Below are 24,235 nucleotides of genomic sequence, written 5' to 3'. Positions count from 1 at the left end.
GCAGCTGGATTCATTGAAATCAAATGTGTTTATGTTGAAAGTACTCTCAAAATTTTGGGAAATATATAGTTTATAATGGGTAATGTAAATAGAAACGCGTAAATAAGAATTACAGCTTGATTTTATTAGTACTGTGCACATTTAAATTAACATAACATACTTCATTTTATACATTATATTACAATCGTAATTGTAACCTTTCTGTTTGATTTGATTGCACAAATAAAAAGATATCAAAGCTACCTTTTTAAGAATATGATGTAATGACAAAAAATGGAGTACAAAATGTTGAAAATATTTAGGTCTGGTAGAAAATTGTATCATGAGTTCCACAAAACTGTGGTGCAAAAACGGTCTTTTTTATCAGAAGCGTACCGGTGCGAGAATGCATGGAAAGCTCGTCTGCAATTTCCGTTACTCCAAAAATACAAACCGGAGGATTTATTTATAACCTTGGACAATAAATTTTTTATTGATGGAAAAGTTAGTGCCATAGACATAGATATATTTGCAAATACCATACGAAGCAAAGATCAGGTAGAAGAATTATTGAGTATAATCCAGAAACTACGAAAAAGTGCAGAAACAACAAATACCTTAGATTCAACACATCATGCTGTCATAAGATATTTATTTGATAATGATCTTACTGAACAACTTATGAATGTGTTACATGACAGACTTAAATATGGTATTTTTCCCGATTATGTGTGTTATAACATGCTCATGGATGCATATATAAAAAAAGAAGATTATGCCAGTGCCGTAAAAGTTGCTGTTTTGCCTATGTTGCAAGAGGATACTGACAACTTGATAACTAATGCACTATCTATATATGCTTGTCATAAATATTTAGAACATACAGATACATGGCAAAAGCCATCAGAACCAATAGAAGATACTAAAGAAGAAGTAAAAATACGTGTGAATTATCTTAGAAATCCTTTCTTTGATGACCATTTTGATCTTACTGATCCAATTGATTTAATTGGAAAAACACTGGCTTTCCAGGGAAAATTTATGAATAATACACTAGGAAGGACTTGTCAACTGAGAGGTCTAATATTATATAAAAAATATCAAGATGCATCAAAGTCAATAAAACAATGGTTAAATGAATTCGAAGGAGATATTGTTTACAATGAAGTTTTTGACTTAATTGAAAATGACAAAGAAAAAGTACATAAAGAAAAAGCAACAAATGAATTTGAACAATTAATGTTAGAAGTCAATGGGTTAAAAGAAAAGAATTTGTGTAAGGATAATTTAATTGAAGCATTAGAAAATAATGTTAAATCTGCAGTCGAAAAGCAACACGATATAGATATAAATGATCAGTTGCAGGTAATTGAAAATACATTAAAAAATACAAAACGGGTATTAATTAAATCTATTATTTATTATTTTGCTTAATATTTCAGAAATATACCGAATGGGAAAGAAAAAGACAATTAATATTAGATAAACAGATAGAGGAAATGAATCGAGAGGCCAAACTGCTGGAAATAAACAAATTGAAAGAAGAAATGAAGAAACAAGAACGATTTTTAACTTTCTTTGAAAATGAAGAAGAAATAGAACTACAGATAGAAGAAATGGAAGCAAAGGAAAAGGAAAATATGGAAAAACTCCTTAGCAAACATGGCGCTCAAAGGAAACTGAAGAAATTAGAAGGAGAAAAAGAATATATACCACCAATGCTTTAAATTCAGAAAGAGTAATTTTTGACATATTTATAATTTTTTAATAAATATGTATAGTTAAAACCTTAATAAATTAAATACTTTCGAAAACTATGAATAAAGGGTTTATAATAATAAAAAACAGTAAAAATATGTATCACATTATTTATCTCTCATATTTTGTACATAATTCCTTAAAGTATTTTCTTAAATGTTTATTATGTAAGTTTATAGCGGATATCTCCAAAGCCACTTATTTCTTAGAAATATGGAAGTTAACTGTACAATTAAAGTTTATGCTAAAAAAATTATTAGGCTTTGTAGCAAATAACGTTCCGTTTGAGCGTTGATATTGAATCCATTTATGTCACATCTTGGCCCTCTTATAAACACGATTAGCGAATTACGTATAATTTTACGTTACACACAACTTTGGGCCAAGGCACAGTTTTAACAGTTACTTTTAAATTTAGAATAACTGTTAAAAACTATTTTATAGGCAGCAATATATCAAATCCTGCATAACTATAAAATTTGGTCTTCGTAATCGTATTCGTTTATGAGGAATGTTCTGTAAATGCAATAATATAATTTCACTTTTGGTAAAAATTTTCTAATTAAAGCTTTAGCTCATTCTATCTTTAACATTAACACTTTGACTGCCACGCCGAAATCACACGTTTTGCTCAAGACGCCATGGGAGTATTTTTATTATTCAAAGCATATAATGGCAAAAGGTGGCGCCTTGGTAATAGTTGATAGCGACATATTATAACAAGGCTTCGTTGGTTTCAACAAACCATTCGCCTTTGTCATTTCGTTGTAAGCAAAACGTTCAGAATATATTGTTGAGACGTGTAGAAGATATTAGTAAACAGTATTTGCTCATTCTATATATAATAGTAAGATATGTGCACACTTCTAACTTCAATTATATATATGATTATAAAGCAGCATTTACGATTATTTTCTAAGCTGTGTTTATAATAATATTCGTAGATTACCCCTCAAAGATATGGATGCAAACACAGTGCAGTGTTAGATGCAAGATTTGTTCGCATTTTCTTTTATTGATATTCTAATAAAAGTGTTTAATTGTTCAATGGGGCACTTTTTGTTTCAAAGTATCTTTTATTTATCGGTTATATTCAAAATGCCCTAACTGTCAATTTTCATACATTTTACAATTGTAAGAAGTTCAAGCGCTCTGGTCACCAATGACCACTGTGGCGTCACAGGAGAAACCGTGGCCAGTCATATATGACCAACATGGCAGTCAAAGTGTTAATGGAACTTTACCTGGTCATTGTTATTACAAATAATATATCGTAATATCACAGATTATATAAAAATCACGAAGTTTTACTCTGTAATTGTGCCGTTAATTCTGCTGTTTCTTGTTTCATTTGTCTCAAATCAGCAGTTATCCTTTCCAAATTTGCTCCAACATTTTTTGTAGCTTCACAATCAATCTAAAATCCATTATAACTCTCTAATTATATTAGGTTTCAATAATATGACAGCAATATAAAAGTCATCTTCAAAGATATTATTACCTTTATACTATACAATATTTACCTGCTCTTCTAAGTCTCTTATTTCTCTTATAGTCGCACCTGTTTCTTCTACTAAACTTACGAGTTCACTACAATCAGAATGAAGTGTGGCCAATAATTTATAAGCTTTTCTTGATGCCTCATTCGTTCTTGCATCTCGAAATATTAATTCATCAGCAACAGTAAAGGACCTTTCTAATCTGCCTGTAAGTGTGTTAATTTCTTTTTGGATTTCACGCGTGTCAGCTAATACTTTATTAATCTCATCTCTTTGTTTTCTAATATTGTTAATTATTTCTAAAATTCGTTGAGTATATGCGGACCTATTCACTTCTTTAGGGAGTTTTTGAACTTCGATTACTAATTGTGAGTATTGTTGATCTTTATTACGACATTCTTCTTGTAATTCTCTCTCCTTCTCTTTTAGTAACTTAATATCATCGAGCTTCTTCTGACTTGCACTCTAAATATATATATTCAATACATGAAATTTTGAATTTACGTGAATAATTTGAATTTTATTTTATATTACGATGATAGTACTTACAGCTTTAGTAGAATGCTTTTCTCTTTCTTGTCTATACTTTTGGATTAGAGGCACTCTATGTTTCTCCCACTGATTACCTAAATTGATTAATTTACTTGTAGTAACTTCAATTGCTGTCTCTAGTTTCTTAATATTTTCTTCCCCATCTTGAAACAGATCATAAATTCTTGCTTTAATCTTTTTTTGTTCTTCATTAATTGTTAACTCTTTCTCCTCATTTTGATAATTTATTGTTACTTGTGCTACACTGGTACTTAGCTTCTTGATTGCATCTTGCAATTTTTCTATGTCATTTCTGGAACACTCACATTCTATTTTTATTTTTTCTATCTGTAAGTCTTGTTTTTCCATCTTATTTAATACTTTTTGTTCTATAATCTTAGTTTCTTTAGTGCCATTATCTTTTATCTGAGGTTGCTATATACAGAAAGATAATAAACAATTAATAAAACAGTCTAGAATGAGACTGTGTGAACATCGTTATCAATATTTTTAAAGCTTACTTTGGAAGGTAATGTTCTATCTTTTATTGAATTTCCATTCAGAAAATTAACATCACCAGATATATTAGCCTCAATAATTTTATCGCAATATTGTTTATTTAACCAATTTATTTGATCAAGAATACTCATTGAATGTGTATGAAGAGCTCTTGCATTGTAAGATATCAAAGAAGGTAGAAGTGATGATTCATTTTGCACTTGCTCAGGCACAGATTGCAGATAATGTATGCAATAATCTTGATATTCTATGACAAACAAAATTTTCTAATCAAAATATTATTATAATATTAAAATACATTAAATGTAAGCAATATTACCTTCTTTACTGTCCATTTTTGGAACTTCTAAATTCACAGATTTATAAGGGATTCTTGCCCGTCCTCTATTTCTAAATCCCTTTGTATGGCAATAATGTGGTAACCATGAAACTGATAGACTCTGTGTTATTACTGTTGCTATAGATTTTTCTAGTAATGCAATATTGCTAACAGGTTCGCTTAGAGGTTTATCACTTTCTTTCGGTAATTTTTCAATAAGAAACATGAAAACTTTCCTTAGGTCTGCTTCTGAGCTATATAAAAATGTTTGATAACCAATATCACCTTTGTATCCTAATTCCTAAATTTAGAAACAAGATGTCAATAAAATTAAAATATCAAAATTGCATAAATAATTTATATGTTTATAAAATCTTACTGAACATGCTTGAGCAAGTGTAGCACCTAGTCGAAATCTGGCTGCCATATTTATAGGTAAAATTGTTGATAATCCAAGTCCTGGTCTTATTATGTCTAAACATTTTACCGTTGCCTCTACTACCAATTCTGTGTTAAAACCACTGAGATTTGTTATATTCTCTGTTATGTCACTAAAAAAATTGATGTTAAAAATTTGCAAAGTATTTTTATATGAATAATACTTTATTTAATTCTGAATTGCTAAAGCAGCGTTAAGTAATGTAATTTACATAACATATGTGTCAAATAAATATTATTTAGGTTGATAATCAAACTCTGCAATATACATGTAGAACAAATTAAAATAAATTTTTTTATACAATCTTGCAATTAATTCAAAAATTATATCACACTTTTGCAACTATTTTTTAATCATTTAGTATTTGCAAACACTGTTTCAATGTCGCGATATATATATATATATATTTTTAAGTAATATCGTAATGTCTTCCTGTTTGATAAAATAAATTACAAATTATCATTTGGAAGTATAAAATATAATTCACATAAATATCACCGCCCACTTTCAGTCATATAAAACCGGTTGACATCAGATATCAAGAGTTTATTAAATGCATAAAACGTCGCAGAAAATAGATCTTACCAGCCTATTTGACGCAATGAATGAATAATTATATTGTCAACTTCCTCCATCATCCGTAAAAATGTGAAAATCCTATACTCTTTTACTATATTATTATATTGAAAGAAATTTAACTTGAACTGCACAAATCTAACCTGTCCATGAGTGAACAAACATTTGTGCACTATTGTACAGATGGCGCGATAAATTATCAGTTTTACCAACGCGAAATGTATTTATACTACACACACATATATTAATCATTTCATTATTTCTCATCTGTGATTTATATAATAATCCTCAAAAAAGAGATAAAATTTCATGACCATAACTGAGACAAAATGAAAATAATATATAACATATAATGTAATATTATATAAAGTTATAAAGCAACCACAAATCTTTTCTTAAATTTGTATTTTATGTAAATAAATAACTAGATTTACTATTGTACCAAGAAATCTTGAAAATTTTTTATCACGTGATAATAATTAATTTTTGCTTTTATTTATATTTGTACAAAAATATGTGATTGGAAATCAAGATAAAAATTGTTATATATATATATAATATGTACAAATTGTTCAGATTATTACTTCATACTGTTTTGAACAATTATATAAATTATCTTTTAAAAAATTTATTTAAACCACAGTGAAACTTTATCCTTTTCTATCTTTTTCACAAATCTATTATTTACAAAAATAACGTAGGAAAATAATAACGTAGGCATTCTGTTTTATATAAAGACTATAAGTTAAAGTTCTCAATAAATATTATTTCTCAATGAACATTAACCAATACTCGGACTCGTTGAACAAATTCAAATCAAATAAAAATGAAAAAATATAGAAATCTAAATGATGATGAAACGATTTATTTGTATGTATTCAGTATTTTAATTTGTAAATTCGGATAGATCTTATAATTTAAAATTACGCGCCAGCTTTCAGCCCCGACTACGAGAATCGATTTGTAGGCAAGTTCACGTGACAAAGTAAAGATCAATTATTCGCGGCGAGATCCGCACTCCGCGGAGTCGTGCGTTACGTTCTGTACGCGTCAACATCAGCTGTTGTTTCGCTGTCGCGTGAAATGACAGTTTCGTGGAGGTCCATAATGTGGAAATCGTTTTCGTGAGGGTGCTTCTTCGTCTACCGCGGAGGTGAGCCGTATCTGACCTTTTTCTCCGGGTAAGATGAACGGGAGCTTGGGAATAATGCGCGGACCAGAGCAACATCCTCAGAGATTCGCGGATTATTTTGTCATATGCGGATTAGACAAAGATTCAGGCCTAGAGCCAGACAAGTATTTCGGTGAGTTCCACTATCTTTTTCTGAGCATTTTTGGTAAAACGAAAGATGGTCTTCTTGATACGAATCGTTTAGTATTTATTTAATATCCAACGAGAGTTGGAATCGCTGTTATGAATGTTCGGTGGCTTTTATGGTCTGACAGAAAGACTGTGCTACTGTTGCAATTTTCGAAATCGCTAGATTGCGCAATGATAGATAATATCACGGAGCACTGTCAGTTATTTAAGTCTGTAAGATAGCTTGTATTCAAGAGTCCAAAAAGATTCATTAGTTCTCATTATCTTTTCATTCTTGGTTTATCGAATTTTTTTTGTTGATTGTAAGATTAGTTTCTTTGTTAATTAAGGAGCGAGGTTTATGTAAAGCATAGGTTGTTTAACTACTTCTTTTATTTGCACGTGATTGACACGTGAATTTCAATCGATGCCATTGTACCCTTTATAAAATATATCCCTTTGAGCGGACTCGTTGACAGTTCTACCAAACACATCGTCAGTATCTTCTCGTAATATAAAGTGATAAAATATTTTTAAAAATTTTATATATTCGTCTTATATTCAAGTGTGTTAGATAGCATATCTTCTGTAATAATATTTTCCTGAATGAATGTTTTATTCTTGATATGTTTTCAAATACAAATAGCCGTCAATGTCAACATATCATATATAATCTTGTTAAGTTAGTAACATAGAAGGAAGCCACATTTTATAGAACCTTATACGCTCGATAATAATCAAGTTCATAGTGTATTTTTATTTTCATATTTTTTAATGCCACTTAAATCGATATTTTCAGTTGCTTATTTTAATCTTCCGTAAAGAGGATGTTCGTTGCACGTTTCAACATGTTGCCATTATCAATATTACTAAATGTTAAGTGCAATAAACAGTATTCGTTTATCATTAGTACATTATTATATAATTATTATTTTGATAATTTAGGTATACGTATTTATAGATACATTAGAGAAAAATATGTTCAGATTATCTTGTTATTTGTACTAAAATAATAATTAGAATTAAACGATTCCATTTTGTAGCAGTGTCAAGTATGTAGGTTACCTTAAAATAATTTTTTGGCGAAATAAATTCTAATGTTACTCGTAATTTCAAGTTAATTACAAATAGAGTAACAAGTCTTAAACATTTTTATTCTGATTTACAACACAGCAGTCAAAATTATACAATACTTATTTCAGTTTACAGTAGTACAGTATATTTTATTAAAATCTATTTCCCAAATTGCTTTCGTCTTAATAAATATTTTTTATGATATAATATCAATATATCAGTATAAGGAAAATTTTTGGTCTTATCTATTCAGTTAATTTTTTTACCACGAGAATATAACATTATTATAAATAGAATTATTAATTAAATTACGAAATATTTGTATAACATATTATTTTAAGCAATAAAATTTATCTCGATTTATATTAGGTGCTTATACTTTATTAGGTGTACTGATTGTTATTGATAAATTGATAATTGACGAAACGAAATTACATTTCGGTTATTCACGTGTCCGATTATCCAATGTCTTCATTTTCGTACAAAACTTGTAAACATCACTGTTTATGTGCAATGATTAATAGTTCGTAGCAAGATTAGAAAACGGGTGGTGCAGTTGAAAATACAATTACTAGCCTAATTTGTTAGTCAACTTTGTTGAATATTTTACTGTTGGTCGACTGACGGTTAGCAACACTCAGCCGTGCAAAACCGCTGGAAACGCGAACAATGAGGGCACAGGAAGCAACGGATCTTCTTGGGAAGAAAGATGTTTCTCTCGTTTGAACGATTTTTCCTGAGAACGACTCGGAAGATCGTTTTACAGAGTATAGTAGCATGTCATCGTTGAGAAAATTCCGCATTAGAAACTGCACGTGTGGAGTGATGACCATCCGTTCTGTTATAGCGATTGGCCGCAGCTTCTTGTGTTTATTTACGTAATTTCTACAAACTTGGCGCAATGCTTATTTAGATTAGCATTTCACGGCCACGTTTATTTTTCCTTTATACTCTATTTACTACTAATACTTCGAAAGAAGACTTGCTTCCTTTATATGGTAGGGAATAGGAAGTTGTGAAAATGCAGTTTTGAATAAAAAATGAGAGAAAATTGCAATTGCGGGTTTTTGCTTAAATATTACATAATACAATTAAAGATCGCTTTTTACTATTGTCTCCATTTCTGGTCATTTGTATTCGAAACAAGAATTACTCATTTGTGTTATAAATACATTATCAGATATACAGGGTGGTTGGTAACTGGTGGTACAAGCGGAAAGGGGGGGGACTTCTACGCGAAAAAAGAAGTCGAAAATATAGAATAAAAATTTTTCGTTTGAGGCTTTGTTTTCGAGAAAATCGACTTTGAATTTTCGCTCGGTACGCGTGCACTTTAACACGTTTCGTTATAACGGATCTCACTGTAGATCGTTGTCTCAATGGAAAAATTAAAAAAAAAAAATAAAAAAATTTTTTATTCTATATTTTCGACTTCTTTTTTGGCGTAGAATTATCCTCTTTCCGCTTGTACTACCAGTTACCAACCACCCTGTATTACATACATATTACAAAACACGAAACAAAGGTTCTGCTAAAGAGAGCAATTTATTATATGGGATAAGGCGCGTCAGTTATTATTGAATTATATACATATTATATATAGTTAGTTACTAAAGTAAACGTACTCTTCCTAAATGGAGAATATTAGATATGGTGAAAATATTAGCCCTACGAAGTCTTTCGACGCGCAAAGACACATATTGATAAAATATAATACAATTTATTCGTTTTCACCTTAATTAAGAAATAGGAATTAAAAAAAGATATAAGAGACAATGTAACAAAAGATACATATAGTGTTATACCTATGTGAGATAAAAAAAGGCTTAATATTATATTTTTATCAATGTATGTATCAATATCTAGCAGGTCTTTCGTAAGCATCAATAGTATTCTATTATCTTCTCGATGTTGAAAAAATTAAAAAGTTGTATAATTTTGTATCTAATTTTATCCCAAGATTTCAATTCTTTTCATTCCTGTTAGAAATATACAATAATAATAATAATAATTGTGTTGTTATGTAAATATAAATCTTTTTATGACAAAATGCATTTTTAGTTTCTTTGTTAAGTTAGATGTACAAAATTCAATAGGTATAGGCAGATATTCGTGATTAAAACCGTATGTAGATATAATTTGAATTTAATCATACATACAACCAATACATAATTACAGTATTATTATCATGTTTTATATTTCTCATTATTTATTAAATTCTTTTGCTAAATACATATAAAATCTTCAGTTGGATATCAATGAAACAAAACAATTTACAAATGAGTAATTGCTTTGTCCTTAGAAGCATATTTTGATCAAGTTATATGTGCTTACTATTTCCAAACAGACGTACTCAAACGAGATACATATGTTCTCATATAAGAGCATCAAATGTCGTTCTTAGTCGATCGTGTCAGCTTCTTGGAAGAATTTATGTAATGTCGTTAGTTTTCCAAGGTGGACGGACGTAAGGCGTAACTCAATCCTGAAAACTCGCGCGCTAGCCGATGAAAGTGGCTAGTATTGAGTTACGACACACTTGTTTCGCTACGAATTTCTACGGTTGTTAAGTCCAACACGTGTGTGCATCGTCGTGTATCATATTCTACTATATTGCTGTATTCTACTGTATTGGTATTCTACTATATTCTACTATATCATACCGCGATTTATCACTAGCTTCTAGTGTTATACATTAACATTCTACGTTTATGATTTAAGTTCCTAACAAATATAAAGTAATGATTTCAATTAATAATTTTGACCTGAATTAAGCTCCTAGTTACAAGAAAATTACAACAGATTAGCAATTAGTTGTTAATGAGACAATTATGAGGTTTTAGTTAGGCGAATCTTTGCTGAAAGGAATTTAATTTACTTTTAGAATATTTCAAGTGTATTTATCTATTTGAAATTTTTAAGTTTTAATTATTTATGTTTTGAGAGAAAAGTTTTGGATCATAATTAGATTATAATAGATATTATTTTACCTTCTTTGTCATTAAAAATTTCAGTTTTAGTCTAAATTTTTCAATTTCCAAATTTATATACTAATTATAATACTATAGAAAATCCAAAATATTGAAAAGATCTCGAAAATTAACTTCTTTTTATAGATTAATTTTGAATGTTTTCACTTCTCCAATTCTTTTTTATGGGAAATTTTTTTTCTTTTTTGTCGAATTTCTTTATGCAGAAGTAAACGTTGTAATCTTATTCGAAAGGGATAAAAGAATGTTGTACGCGTGGAGACTTTGCCAGTATAGATTGAAAGAAACGTGGCATGAAACGAGACGCAGTTTGTACTTTTACCAACGTTCGGCTGAAAAATACTCGGGCTATAAATTGAAATGTAATTCTGGCGCGCCCTAGAAGCGTATCTCATTCTGCGCGACGAACAAAGGCTAATTGTGAACAATGACAACAAGAAAGAGATAATTCCCGCTTTCGTTGAATTGTAACCTTCGACCTCGTCCGTTCGACGTGTTTAGCCGTGTCGCGAAAAATGAATATTCTTAGCGACGCGTTGAAAGAGTTGCTGATGAAACCTATTTAATTTTCAGATATCAAACATTTCATAATAACTATCTTATCAAAATTGCGTAGCCACTTTTTTATATCAAATATAATTTTGCTAAAATATGAACTCTGATAGAACTGTACACAAATTATGGCAAATTGGAATACTAGTGGATGAAGTTAAGTTTGGAGTAAAATGTAAATATAAAAGAATTGACAATTGAATGAAATTGTTAATTAGAAAGATTTTTGATAAAATAAACGATCCGTAAAATGTATTTGGTTTGTAAAAAAAGACATTTTTTATTGTCGTAATGTGTTATACAAATACACGATAAATTTAAATTATTAATGAAAACAAAATTTTTGCTTTATATGTTTACAAAAATTGTTTTATACGTATTGTATCTTAGGATAATTATAAGCAATGAAAAAGCATTTGGATTATTAACAAAAGCAACTTGTTTTATTTGTAAGAAAATTTGTAAGAATAAAAGAAAAGGAAAAAAAGAAGGAAAAGTTAGGTAGCTTTCCGTATGATATATTTCGTGATAGTAGCTTCCTCGAGTTTTTCTAAAAAAGAAAGTTCTCGAATAAAGCGCGGTGCGACAAAGAAACGGAGGGGAATTCTAAAGATACTGCACGCTGAGAGCAGCTGCAACAGATGCAGTGCAATGCATCGTGAGCAGCCTGAACACCCTCAAGGGTAACAAAATTAATCAGAACGCAAGAGCGTTTCGAAACGAAGTTCATTTATTTGTCTAGCGCGGTATTAATAATCTAGTTAGGATGTTATCTAACTAAGGTTTTTTAATCAATTGAATTTAAGATATCACATCAAATATATTCCTAATAATATACTTTTATTATATTAAAACATTTTTTAAATAGTAAACGCAGCTTTAAAAAATGTTATACAGGCTAGATTTTTAATAGATATTTATTTGTTCTTTTTTCTTGCAATTAAAAGTCATTGGTGAAAAACATAATAAGTAGTTTGATACAATTTCACATCAAAGCTATATTTTCATTTGACTTTGAGATTATGTATTTTTATCATCTTCGTGAACATTACAAAAATATTAATAAGATTATTCTTTCTGCACACTAGTATCACTTAAATTAAATTAACATAAAAATGATGTCAATATTATTCATTTCTTAAAAAACATCGTAGATATATTTTCTACTTTCAAAAGACTTGTGTCTGTAAATGTATTAAGTTATTCCCCCTTTCAATTATTTTATGTTAAAATATTTCTTCTTATTTGTCTTTTAGTTATCAAGTGACGTAAATGTCAGAAAATGAAAAGGGAAATTATATTTTTGCTATGTACTAATAATAACATGCTAACAATAAAAGAAAACTGCGGAAAAAGATATGTCACATTTTCTATTTTCCATATATAGATAGTTTTAAAGTTCAATATATTGTCAATTAATCCCATGTTATAAAAATTATCTTTCTATTTGATCTCAAAATTAGTTTTGTTACAATAAAATATACAATAAAATAATAGTTATACTTTTAACTTCTACATTTCGTTAAATATATCTTTGAATCTAACAGGTTCTTTTCACTTCTATCTATTTTATATTTAAGTATTAATTATAAGGTGACATTAAATTCAACAAATCAACTAATCAACAAAGATGTACTCATTATGTATTTTTTCCTACAACCTTTATTTTAAGTATAAAATAATAAGTATAAAATAATTAAATATAAAATTTGAAATAATACATGTTAATTTCCTAAATTATTTATATAAAAAAATGTTTATATCGATAGATATATACTATCTGCTAATAAACAAATAGTTTTGTAAATTATAAGTATTAATATTATTATTAATATTAATATTATTATTATTAGCATTACTAATATTATTTGTTCTCGAATTATATACAATTTATTTTAAGAAGATAATTTTATTTTAGAAGAAGATAAATTTATTTTAAGATGTTTTTAAAAATGAATAGTAGTGTATCAAATAAAACAATTATCATTTACAGGTTTGTTACCTTGTGGTTTGGATGATTTCGGGTACAATAGATTCACATATCTCCCAATCCCAATAGAAGCAGCCAGTATGCTCAAACTCACCCATTCGTCAATTTAATATGTTGGTATAGTGAGATGGCTCGATCGATCCAGTCGCTCGCAAAGTTCAGTTATTAAATACGTCTGCTTCGTTATGGTAAACGATGCTTGTCGGAGGATGATAATAAGCTAGAAAAATGACTTTTCTTAATTAAATTCTACTTTGCAACTATTTGTGAGCAATGTATCTTATAAAAGAGAGTCTATATATTTTAAAGTTACCAGAAACGTCAATGATTAAATGGTTCATATGAACCGATAAATATTGAAATCGATATTTATCGTGGCGATAGCTTGCCGATAATTATTAGTAGCATCTGCATTATCGATATTTACCGATATGTATTTAAGTGAATTTCAAAGTGTTATTATGAAAGGTAAAATTTCTGTACAAAGTGTGCGAATATTGTAAAAAACATTAAATATGCAAATGGTACGAGAAAATATATTTGATAAAATTATCATTTCATCAGGGATAGATGAAAATAAACAAGATTACTTAAACAATTTACTATATATTATATTGTATAAGAATTATACTGTGGGCTTAGATTTGTGGTATAGGTGATGTCAGAGAAATTCCATAGCTCAAAACTAGAAGAAAGTCAAGAGTAATAAAATTACGTTACAGGCTTCACTTTTGAGTAGATAGAGTTTGGAAACATGAACATTGAGTAGATAGAGTTTGGAACAATTAACAGGAAGTTATACTACATGTTAAGATAAGTCGAAAATGTGAAATAAAATTTTTGCGCCTGTAGTCTCATTCTTGATAAAATATGTTAGAATTAAAAAATTTTTCGAGTACATGTGTACTGAATTATTTTGGACTCGATATTTCCAAAACGACTTTCTCCACTTTCCAAACTTCCCTTTTGTCAAAACGAAGCTTTAAATACAAAGTTTTATTCTACTTATCAATTTATTCAATCAATTCATCAATCTTTAACTTATTATATTTTGTTATCTAGGGTAACCTCGGTCGATTGTCTGTTTCTATCTAGTTAGAAATTAGTTAATGTAATATAATGTATAATGTAAAGTAATGTAATCCTCGGTTGATTGTCTGTACCTATGTAGTTAGAAATTAGTTAAATTTTCGTATATTTACTTTTAAACACAATTTGTTCGAAAATGGAGACATCAATGCAATTTGATTATTTCATGTTATTCCTCGTTTCCGCGTTATTATTAATATTATTTTCGATTACATAATCCCCCTGATATTGATAAATCTATGGTAAATTATTATAGATTTTTCGTCTTACGTATCTGCATATATTAATTGGATATTTTTAATAAACTAGTGGAATATATTTTTACTTACATTACATTATGTGAATATTGTCAAACGTTACATACACGTATCGTTTTGATAGTAGAGTTTTCAATTTTCGTAGTTTTTTTTTACTAAAGAACATATGTATCCATGGAAATATAGTAAATTGTGTTTCCACATGTTTCTTAAATATTGAAGAAATCGTTTGATTCGATTAGTTTTAAGAAAACTTTTTCTTATTGTGATTACTTCTGGAAAGTTTAATTATAGATACGCACATATTCGGTGTGGTAATTATTTCATATAGTTTAAAATGAGGATAACGATGAAAATAAAAGGCATAATAAATGCAGGAGAAAGTACGATAGAAATGTTGTGCTAAAGAGGAGAATCGCTTACGTAGATGTACATATCATATACACTCTTTAAAACAGAATAACATTTTCAGAATTGAATCAAATGACTTGAGTTTTTTTTTTTTTTTGGAAGTTGGAAGAATTTATTTACTAGGTGACGTAAAAAAATTTTTAAGAGACTTTCTACAACTTTTTTATATGGCTCTGTAATGAAAATTTAAACACATTTTGGACATTTATGTGTTATACATAAACTAGACCTTCTAGCTTATCAAAAAAAGAAAAAAGTCAAATCATTCGACCCCTTTTTACAAAAATTGTTCTGTTGTATAGAGTGCGAATATAAATAGTAATTGTACATACATCAATTTTTGTAAACTTATTTTTTTATTTCTTCTAAAATTAATGTTACGAATGGTATTTCAGCGGTGTTGCAGTATAATGTACAATGTATAGTATTATAGTAGTATAGTTCTGTATTATTTCTTCGATTATATGTATTTTACGATAATATAGATTTTTGCTATAAAAGCAAATAAAAATGTATATATATATATATATATATATATATATATATGTATATTATTTAGAAGCTTTTGTGATTTCAGGAACATAATCGTAAAAGAAATGTCCATATTTTATTAATAAAATTTAATTAGTTACTTATTCATTTAATACCAAGATCACATGTAATCCATAAAAAAAGAGAAGCTTCCAAAGTGATATTGAGTTAATTTAAGAACTAACGCAACAAATAATAAGACAACATATAATCTAAGTATAATATCTAATCCACAATAAAATCATTTAATTGCCGTTCGTCTCTGCGAACTGTTTTCTCAATTGAAGCAAACGTGGTTAGATACGTGTATGTTTAACTGAGCATACATAATTCGGCGTACGGTATAATGAAAAGAAGGGAAGAATACATTGCATTAACTTGTAACAGTCTTCGATGCATTTTACTTTAACAGGAAATATATAGACCTGTGCAATCACGTTTGCTGTTATATCGCAGTAGAATTGAAACTATCCAAGAAAGCAATTTTGCTAGAATTGCAGGCACTATCGAAATATGTCTAAATATTGTAAATATGTATGTTATTGCGTACGTCGCATAGCGTGACAGTTTAATACTCTGGCAAGATAAAATGTAATTTTGATACAGATGTATACAAATTTATTGTGAATTTATTGAGAATGAATATTACGAAAGTATTAGAATATCCATTTCGCCAGAAAACATACAAATTGTTCGAAAAAATAATCAACATTTAATAGCCTGATAATAATGACTGATAAACTGACTTTCTCCGTTTGATCATATGTCACGTATTGTATATTTACTCGAATTCCTTTTATAATTTTATTCTACCGATATCCTAGCGCGAAACTTTTATGTATGTACTGTTATATGTTGTTATTCGGGATATGTTCATGTTTTTTTCAATGAGAATTTTATTAATCTTTTAGATCCTTATAACATTTAACACGTAATTTAACCTCTCTTTTTACAATTAGGCTTTTAACAGCTTCATTATATCTACAATGTTAATTTTTTACTCATAGCTGGACTTGGAGACAATACAATAGATACATAAAAGATTATTTCAGACAAACGATGACATCTATTATTCAATGTTAGCGTTTGTTTCATTTTACGGTAAACTGACAATATTTTGGCATCAATGTTACAAATGAATTAATTTTTTTTTCTTTAAGTGTTTGACATATTTTAGTACTTGTTTTAAATCGAAAATTTCATTTTGCAACACTGACAATTTTTAACAAATTTTTATTTTGAGTATCTCTTATTGAAAATCGGGTGTTTTTAAATTTGAAAGTTATAATTCAAGTAACAAGTTACAAGTTGGAAATTAAGAATCGTATTAATCTGCTACTATCAATTTTACTTTTACTTTTGCTATCATTCTTGTAATACTTTTCTTACTTCACTTAATTATTTCAAAAAAAAAGAAATACTAAATACCTATCAACATTTAGTTGAATATTATGTTTTATATTGAAACTAATATTTGTTAGGATATTTGCGTAAAATTATTTTTGTATGTAAATTACGTTTAAGCAAGATAATTTATTATTTTGACGCAGAATATATAGATGGCACAAGCTTTTAATAAGAACATGTATGCGCACATATTTTAAGAATATCTTCTAGGTTTTGACCAGCTCTTTGAAAATACTTCTCTATGCGTCACTTTCTCTTTGATTCTGATTCGTTTTTCTTTATATTCTATATATTTTGCTTGCTAAAACAAAAGTAAGATTGAAATACGTATGTACATATATAAAAATTGGAGCGATGCAGCAGAGTTAGATTAGACTTTATAGAGAGCTGTATCACTTTATTTAAACGATTATAAATATAAATATAATTATAAATATAAATATAAATATAAATATAAATATAAATATAAATATAAATATAAATATAAATATAAATATAAATATAAATATAAATATAAATATAAATATAAATATAAATATAAATATAAATATAAATATAAATATAAATATAAATATAAATATAAATATAAATATAAATATAAATATAAATATAAACTATTAACACCAAATTATTTTCACATAATATTATACTATACTACATTTGAATCGTTATATACGCATAACAATTTTCTGGTCAGCATCTGGTTAGTTATTTAAAAGTTAAACTAAATACATTTCCTTAATTGAGTCAGCATTCTTTTTTAGAGGTCAAATACATTGCGATATGTAATCACAATTAAATACCTGCATCATAACCGAAGATAATTATAGCTTTTGAAGTTGTGATTGTACTATGTACTCACATCAACGACATTTACAATCCTTAGCCTGTGAATATCAATTAAAAATATACATATCTGGTTATACACAAAGAATTTTTTATATTTTAGTCCCTATGTTCTATTTTTCCTTTATTTCACGACGGAATAAAGGATGAGCTGTTCTGTCTAGAAGAGTCTTGTTTCCGGTAAACAGTATAGGTTATCAGTAAACGATGGCTGTTTACGCAAGGAAAACACATTCATCTAGCAAGTACGCGGAACATGTATCTATGTCACTAGTATATATTCGTAAGATAGTAGGTAATCATTTGATTATCTTTTTATTGCTATACAGAGTGACACAATAATGTATCGTTAGATTTTTATAACCTAACATCTAGAATCACGTTTAATTTTATAGTAGCATAGTGCACCATTACTATCACAAGGAGCATCGATGAAGACGCATTGAGTCAGTTATTATACGACGATTTAATGATCAATAAACCTGTCTTCATGAAATGGACCTTTCATTAATGTTAAGTACGATGTTAATACTGCAGTAATATTTTTTATCATAATGTATGTTCTTATAAGTAAGTACACTACTGCTCAAAAATATCCGATCACCTTTTTCTGACAGAGTGTAATTCAATCAGAAGTTTACTGGAAAAATAATTTACAATTATTTTATTTTTTATCATCGTTGCAGCTGTACATAGTAGAATATTAGGTAATTATCGATATGTCCCTCACCTCATCGATGATGTATGATTTTTTAATATATTGTAGAAATCAACATTTTAAACAATTCTTTCCTATACATATAAATGTATAGGACCGTCGCATAGCCTTAACTTCTGTCGATACCACCACAGTGAATTCTGTCTAAAATTCTTCATCCGTGACAACGTATTAAAATATGGCCGAATAAAATGTCACCTAACCCAAATCTATATTTATTATAAACAAAAGATAAGAATTAGGTTTAGATTAGGCTTTATTTTATCTCATTGTTGTAAGGGAGCCGAGAACCAATACTAGCGCATAAACTGTCACGGATGCACAATCATAGGCAGAATTCACTGTAGTAGTATCGACAGTTTTTTTACGAATCTCTTGAAGCTAAGGCGGAAACAATAAAAAGCTGTTCAGAATTATGTTCTTGTCACATACTCAAAAATTATTGAAATCGGCGAAAAATAACGTGCTATAACTTACTTGACATTCGTTGTCTTGTCGGAACTTGCGGAACTATTTTGTTGTTTGAAAAGCTCTGAACTATTTATATTTTCTGAATTATAAATCATATGAAGATTCTTTTTCTATTAACACCAGGACCAGCGACGTTATTCCAAACTGTAAATAAACATGACGTAGTTTTAAATTAATTTACATTATAATTCAATTAAACAATGTACATCTGCATTATTGCTGCTTTTTAAACAACATATCAACTTACAATGCATTGATTCGAATAGTAAAAATTACTTTTAGTCCGCAATTTGTAATTTGCTTACAAATTTAATATAATTCATATATGTGTATGTACTATTATCGTGAATCTATCAAGTGAGTACTTATCAGCGGTTATATAACATATACATGTACAGTGTGTATAAAAATATTTGTACAGTATTTTACACGTTTGTTTTTTTCGGTAAAACTACAGAAAAGCTAACTATGCGCCGATTTCGATGATTTTTTAATGCGTGCTGAGGGATATGATTTCGAACAACTTTTTTCTATGCATATTAGCGTCAGTTTCGCTTAGTGCCGAGATATTCGCAAAAAACTGTCGGTACCATTACAATGAATTCTGCCTATAGTTGCGCGTTTGTGGCAGTGTATGCGTCGGTTTAGCTATAGGCCGCTAACTGCTTATCTTCTGTTTATAAACGAGAGTTCGTGCTTCTTCGAAAACCTTGTGCACAACGTGAAATGCAAGACTATAATAAATGTCTGTTATAACTCAATTAAATGTGAACATCATTAATGTGTTGGGTTTGAGTTACTTTTTTCAATTAGGTCGCCATGAGGCGGCCGGCTGCGCTCCCGTGAGATAAAAATAATTATTTCTTTCGTAAAATAATATCAATTATTTATTCGCCTACTATTTTTATAATTAATTTGTTGTTATTTTACGCAAGCGTTGCCTCGTGGCGGCCGGATTGAAGACTCTAAGCCGAAGCCAAACCCAATACATTGATGATATACACTTTTAATTGAATTATAAGTTGTAACAGACGTTTCTTACAGCGTCGCATATGCACGCTGCGCACGAGGTCTTTAAGCTCTCCCGACCCTCGTTTATAAACAGAAGATAAGCGGCAGGCAACCAAACTGACGCATACACTACACAGATGCACAACTATAGGCAGAATTCGCCGTAGCGGCACCAGAAATTTTTTGCGAATATCACAGAAACTAAATGAGCACTTCTTACGTGTATAGGATCAAGTTATTCAAAATATCCATTTCTACACATATCCAAAGATCATCGAGATTGGTGGGTAGTTAGATTTTCAGCAATTTTATGTTCTGTTCTCTTTAACATTTATGTATTGATCAATTACGTTTGAACATTAAACAGTCCATCATGCAAAGTAATACTTTAATCTTATTAGAAAAAAATTGATATCGTAGGAGTGGTATATTAAGGGTAAAAAGTGGGAGAGGTATCTTGATAGGTGATAAAGTGTCAATTTTTAACACGTTAAATACACCATAAAAAATATATTATTCGTACTTTCCTAATGTTTCCTTCTCCCTCATTGCGAGCGTGGGTGACGTCATCATAAACGGGGTCATTTATGCGCGAAGGGTCCACGTTATTTAAGTGCGCATTTAAAGGGTGGAAGTATAGTTGCAAAGCCAAGTTCATATGATACGTATGGGCTGCACCAGCAATCATTCCTATGTGTTCCAAAATACTTATAAACTTGGATTATTCACTTACTGCATGGATTATTCTTCTTCTCTTGGATTGTTCATTAAATTTATGCAGTTTTATCATGTTGATATTTCATTATACTAATTGCTTTTAAACAGTTTGTTCTCAGAACATTGATCTCTATTCCCTTAAAACGCAGTTATATAATATTACTTATCGCTTATTTTATTCTAAATATAGAAATCGAAACTCTTTCTGAAAGATAATATCGAGCATAATTTTATAAACATTTATGTAAAAAAGTTAATGACATAAGGCTTGTTTCATTTCGACACATTTTTTTAAAATTATTTCTATTGAATTTTATGTTATTATTTTATATAATACATTGTCACGATGTATTATTGTATTATTATTATTTTGCTATATATTATATATTTATGTTAGGGACAAATATCATTAAAAATAATTATACAAATTATACTTACATACAAAGATCTTGTTTTTAGATCATTAAGTATATTGAGATATTAGATATGATTTATCTTTCTAATATACAAATTTGAGACTGTTATTTTACTACGTTATTACAGAGAATGAGTCATCTGGTAATAGAGCTTTAAATAATGCTGTTTTTGGTGGCGTGAGAAAATGTCTCAAGTACGAAAAGTATGTTTTCAGGAAGTACATAATGCCGTAAAAAATTTTGTCACTGTATAGGTTTGTTATTACGTGAGTGGTGGCGAAGATAGATTCATTTTACATATGATACCTCTTTCTATTGAAATTATAATCTGATCGTTAAAAATCACAGGAATTAATGTAAAAAGACGTGTCTTCTTATGTATAGTTTATTTTTTACATAATTATTGAAATAACGATCATGTTATTGTAACTACTAATCTATTCATAACAAAATTATTAATTATTATTGATATATGATCCATACACACATTTTTAAGTAAAAATATATATCTTTTTTAGTACATACTTAAGAATTTTTAATTAAACAAATTGAATGCCCCGTTTAGTTTCGTAAATATTTTTCATAAATGATAATTATGTTAATGTATCCTATTTGTAAAAATCATATGTCATCAAATGATAAAGTTTATAAATTTCTTTTTCAATTACTTCGTACTAACCTAATTCAATAAGTTAATTAAAAGATGGGGAGAATTAGCTAAAGTGGAAGTTTAAGAAGGGGATGATCCTGTAACTGAGACACTCTCGTCGAAATCGGTCTAAACTAGAATCGTATCTTCTTTCCATACTCGAAACCAATATGTCTAAAAATAAAAAAAAATTTCACGTGTGGTAAGGTAATATAACCCTTTCGTAGATTGAGAAAAAGGTGTAGTATTTCGAGGAAAAGGGATGAAATGTGAAGTGGTGGATAGTTTTATGATAATTGAAAATTCTACCGACGTTATTATTAATAATTAGTTGATACTTTAATTCTGTATTAATTGAAAATTGTTCTTAGCATAATTTGTACGAAGAGACATTGTATCTAATAAATAAACTACGGATTTTTATGCAAATTTATACTTTTATCGATCTTCCTTATTTATCTGTACAAGTCAAGAAATAAGATCTAAATAGAATTTGTTCACGTCGTAACAATTATGAATGTTTTGGATATTCCATATATTTTTATATGTTATATGAATTTTATGCATTTTTCAACTTCAAATTTCGCATAAGTGTATAAAAATCGCAATATACTGATAACACAGCGTGAAAAATGAAAAGAAATTCAATTAATATAAAAATTGAAAATTATTTTTAAAGATTGATCTTTTTATTTGCACTTTATTAAGAAGCAACTATTTTAACATTCTAATCATTTGTGTTTTGAAACGAGCTGTAAGAGGTGAAAGAGGACTTGAATTTATCATTCTGGCTTATGTTCAAGATATAAATATCATTAAGGTGTATTATTTTTAGATGAAAATGGATTAAATAGAAATTCCATGCTTTTCAGAAGAGAAATTTACATTTGGAAGTCATTTGTATCCTTTCTTTCTGGACTATAATATGATAAATAGAACCATCAAAAGTTTTGCTTTTACTATAAATTTTTTGAAAAAGAAATATAGGACATAATAATATCATTATTTTTTTCAATACTAAATACAATACTTTATATACATAAATCTATAACCCCAATCTATGTAACTTTTTATGAATTTTAAAGATGTTAGAATATTTTCTTTTTCTCGTTAATTAAATTGCACATTTATAGAAATTTTCCTAATTAAAGTTTTGTAGAATATCAGACTTCTTCTAGCACCTTGATTTGTATCTGATCGTTATCTAAATTATAAATTCTCTTGTTTGTTATTTCTTTCTGGATTGTTTTCTCGCAGCCTTTATTTAAACGAACGTTTGTTATACGGTTCAGTCTCGTTTGCACAAGTTCAGAATGAAGTGAGGAACTAGGACGAATCGTGCTCCAGTTGGCAAAATATTTTTAGCCACGCCGAGGTTCGCAAAAAGAAGGATACCGATGAAAAACGGTTTAACTCTTTCATTGGTTTATCGATTGTCATGTACCCATTCATGCATTTCGATAAGGGTGTGTCGAGTAGATGTGAAATGATGGAAGGCAATTTAAAGCAACAAGTCGAAAATATATACAACTCGATTATAATGATTTTTTATTGCACTAAATTGACAAGAAAATATGTGTAAATATATAGGTAGAAATATAATATTTAATTCGTGGTATCGTCGAAAGGGGGATGATTTATCATGAAGATGTGAGTGGAAGATGTGTAGCAAATCATTTCTGAGAAACGTTGAATTTTGAATTGTTAATTTATTGGAAGTAAAACTTTAATTACTTAAACTGTATTTAAGATAAAAAATTTAAAGATTATTAAATACAAAAATTATAGCGAGTTTCACAAATTTCCTTGTCACCACTCATTATTATTATTTAGAATTATTCGATAGAATTTTTTGTTTTAACTATTATTTCTGTAACTTCCATAAAGGTTAAATTATGGCATCATATAATGTAATTAAAAAGAAAATCAAAGATTGAGACGTGTCTCTACAGTGTTTGTTCTATATTACTGATATTATTATTACTGTTTGCTATGTCGCATTGTATAATATTACCAAGATTATTCTGGAATATATTAATTAGAATATATTAATTCAGATAGTGTAATACACATATTTATAAGCGAGGAACGAGGAGAACTATTAATTGAATACCTACTTACGTCTATTAGTGGGATTCAAACTTTTTACTGTTTTCCATTAATATTTTATATTTGATTTTCATTAT

At 28.5% G+C, this 24,235-nt stretch overlaps 3 protein-coding genes across 8 annotated transcripts in view; 2 read left to right on the top strand and 1 right to left on the bottom strand.

Moving 5' to 3' along the window:
• The first annotated feature begins 7 nt into the window (after positions 1 to 7).
• LOC117162119 (uncharacterized) lies at positions 8 to 1,833 on the top strand. Its single transcript, XM_033343972.2, has 2 exons — positions 8 to 1,344; positions 1,422 to 1,833. The coding sequence occupies exons 1-2, from the start codon at positions 274 to 276 to the stop codon at positions 1,704 to 1,706; spliced, it is 1,356 nt and encodes a 451-aa protein (XP_033199863.1). The 5' UTR covers positions 8 to 273; the 3' UTR covers positions 1,707 to 1,833.
• Positions 1,834 to 5,797, bottom strand: LOC117162118 (coiled-coil domain-containing protein 22 homolog). Its single transcript, XM_076623880.1, has 8 exons — positions 5,630 to 5,797; positions 4,985 to 5,156; positions 4,606 to 4,906; positions 4,289 to 4,533; positions 3,786 to 4,202; positions 3,261 to 3,701; positions 3,049 to 3,154; positions 1,834 to 2,253 (listed from the first exon to the last, which is right to left on the bottom strand). The coding sequence occupies exons 1-8, from the start codon at positions 5,680 to 5,682 to the stop codon at positions 2,240 to 2,242; spliced, it is 1,749 nt and encodes a 582-aa protein (XP_076479995.1). The 5' UTR covers positions 5,683 to 5,797; the 3' UTR covers positions 1,834 to 2,239.
• An 832-nt stretch (positions 5,798 to 6,629) lies between these two features.
• Positions 6,630 to 24,235, top strand: part of pns (DENN domain containing pinstripe) — a 72,182-nt gene continuing 54,576 nt past the window's right edge. For all 6 annotated transcript variants that reach the window (XM_076623878.1, XM_033343951.2, XM_076623876.1 and 3 more), the window contains exon 1: positions 6,630 to 6,924. In XM_076623878.1, coding sequence (XP_076479993.1) covers positions 6,807 to 6,924 — 118 coding nt within the window. In that variant the 5' untranslated portion in view covers positions 6,630 to 6,806. The remainder of the gene's footprint in view (positions 6,925 to 24,235) is intronic.

The sequence above is a fragment of the Bombus vancouverensis genome, chromosome 13 (assembly GCF_051014615.1).
Source record: "Bombus vancouverensis nearcticus chromosome 13, iyBomVanc1_principal, whole genome shotgun sequence".
NCBI lineage: Eukaryota > Metazoa > Arthropoda > Insecta > Hymenoptera > Apidae > Bombus > Bombus vancouverensis.
The sequence above is the reverse complement of the archived record's forward strand: the minus strand, read 5'-3'. Positions and strand labels throughout refer to the sequence as shown.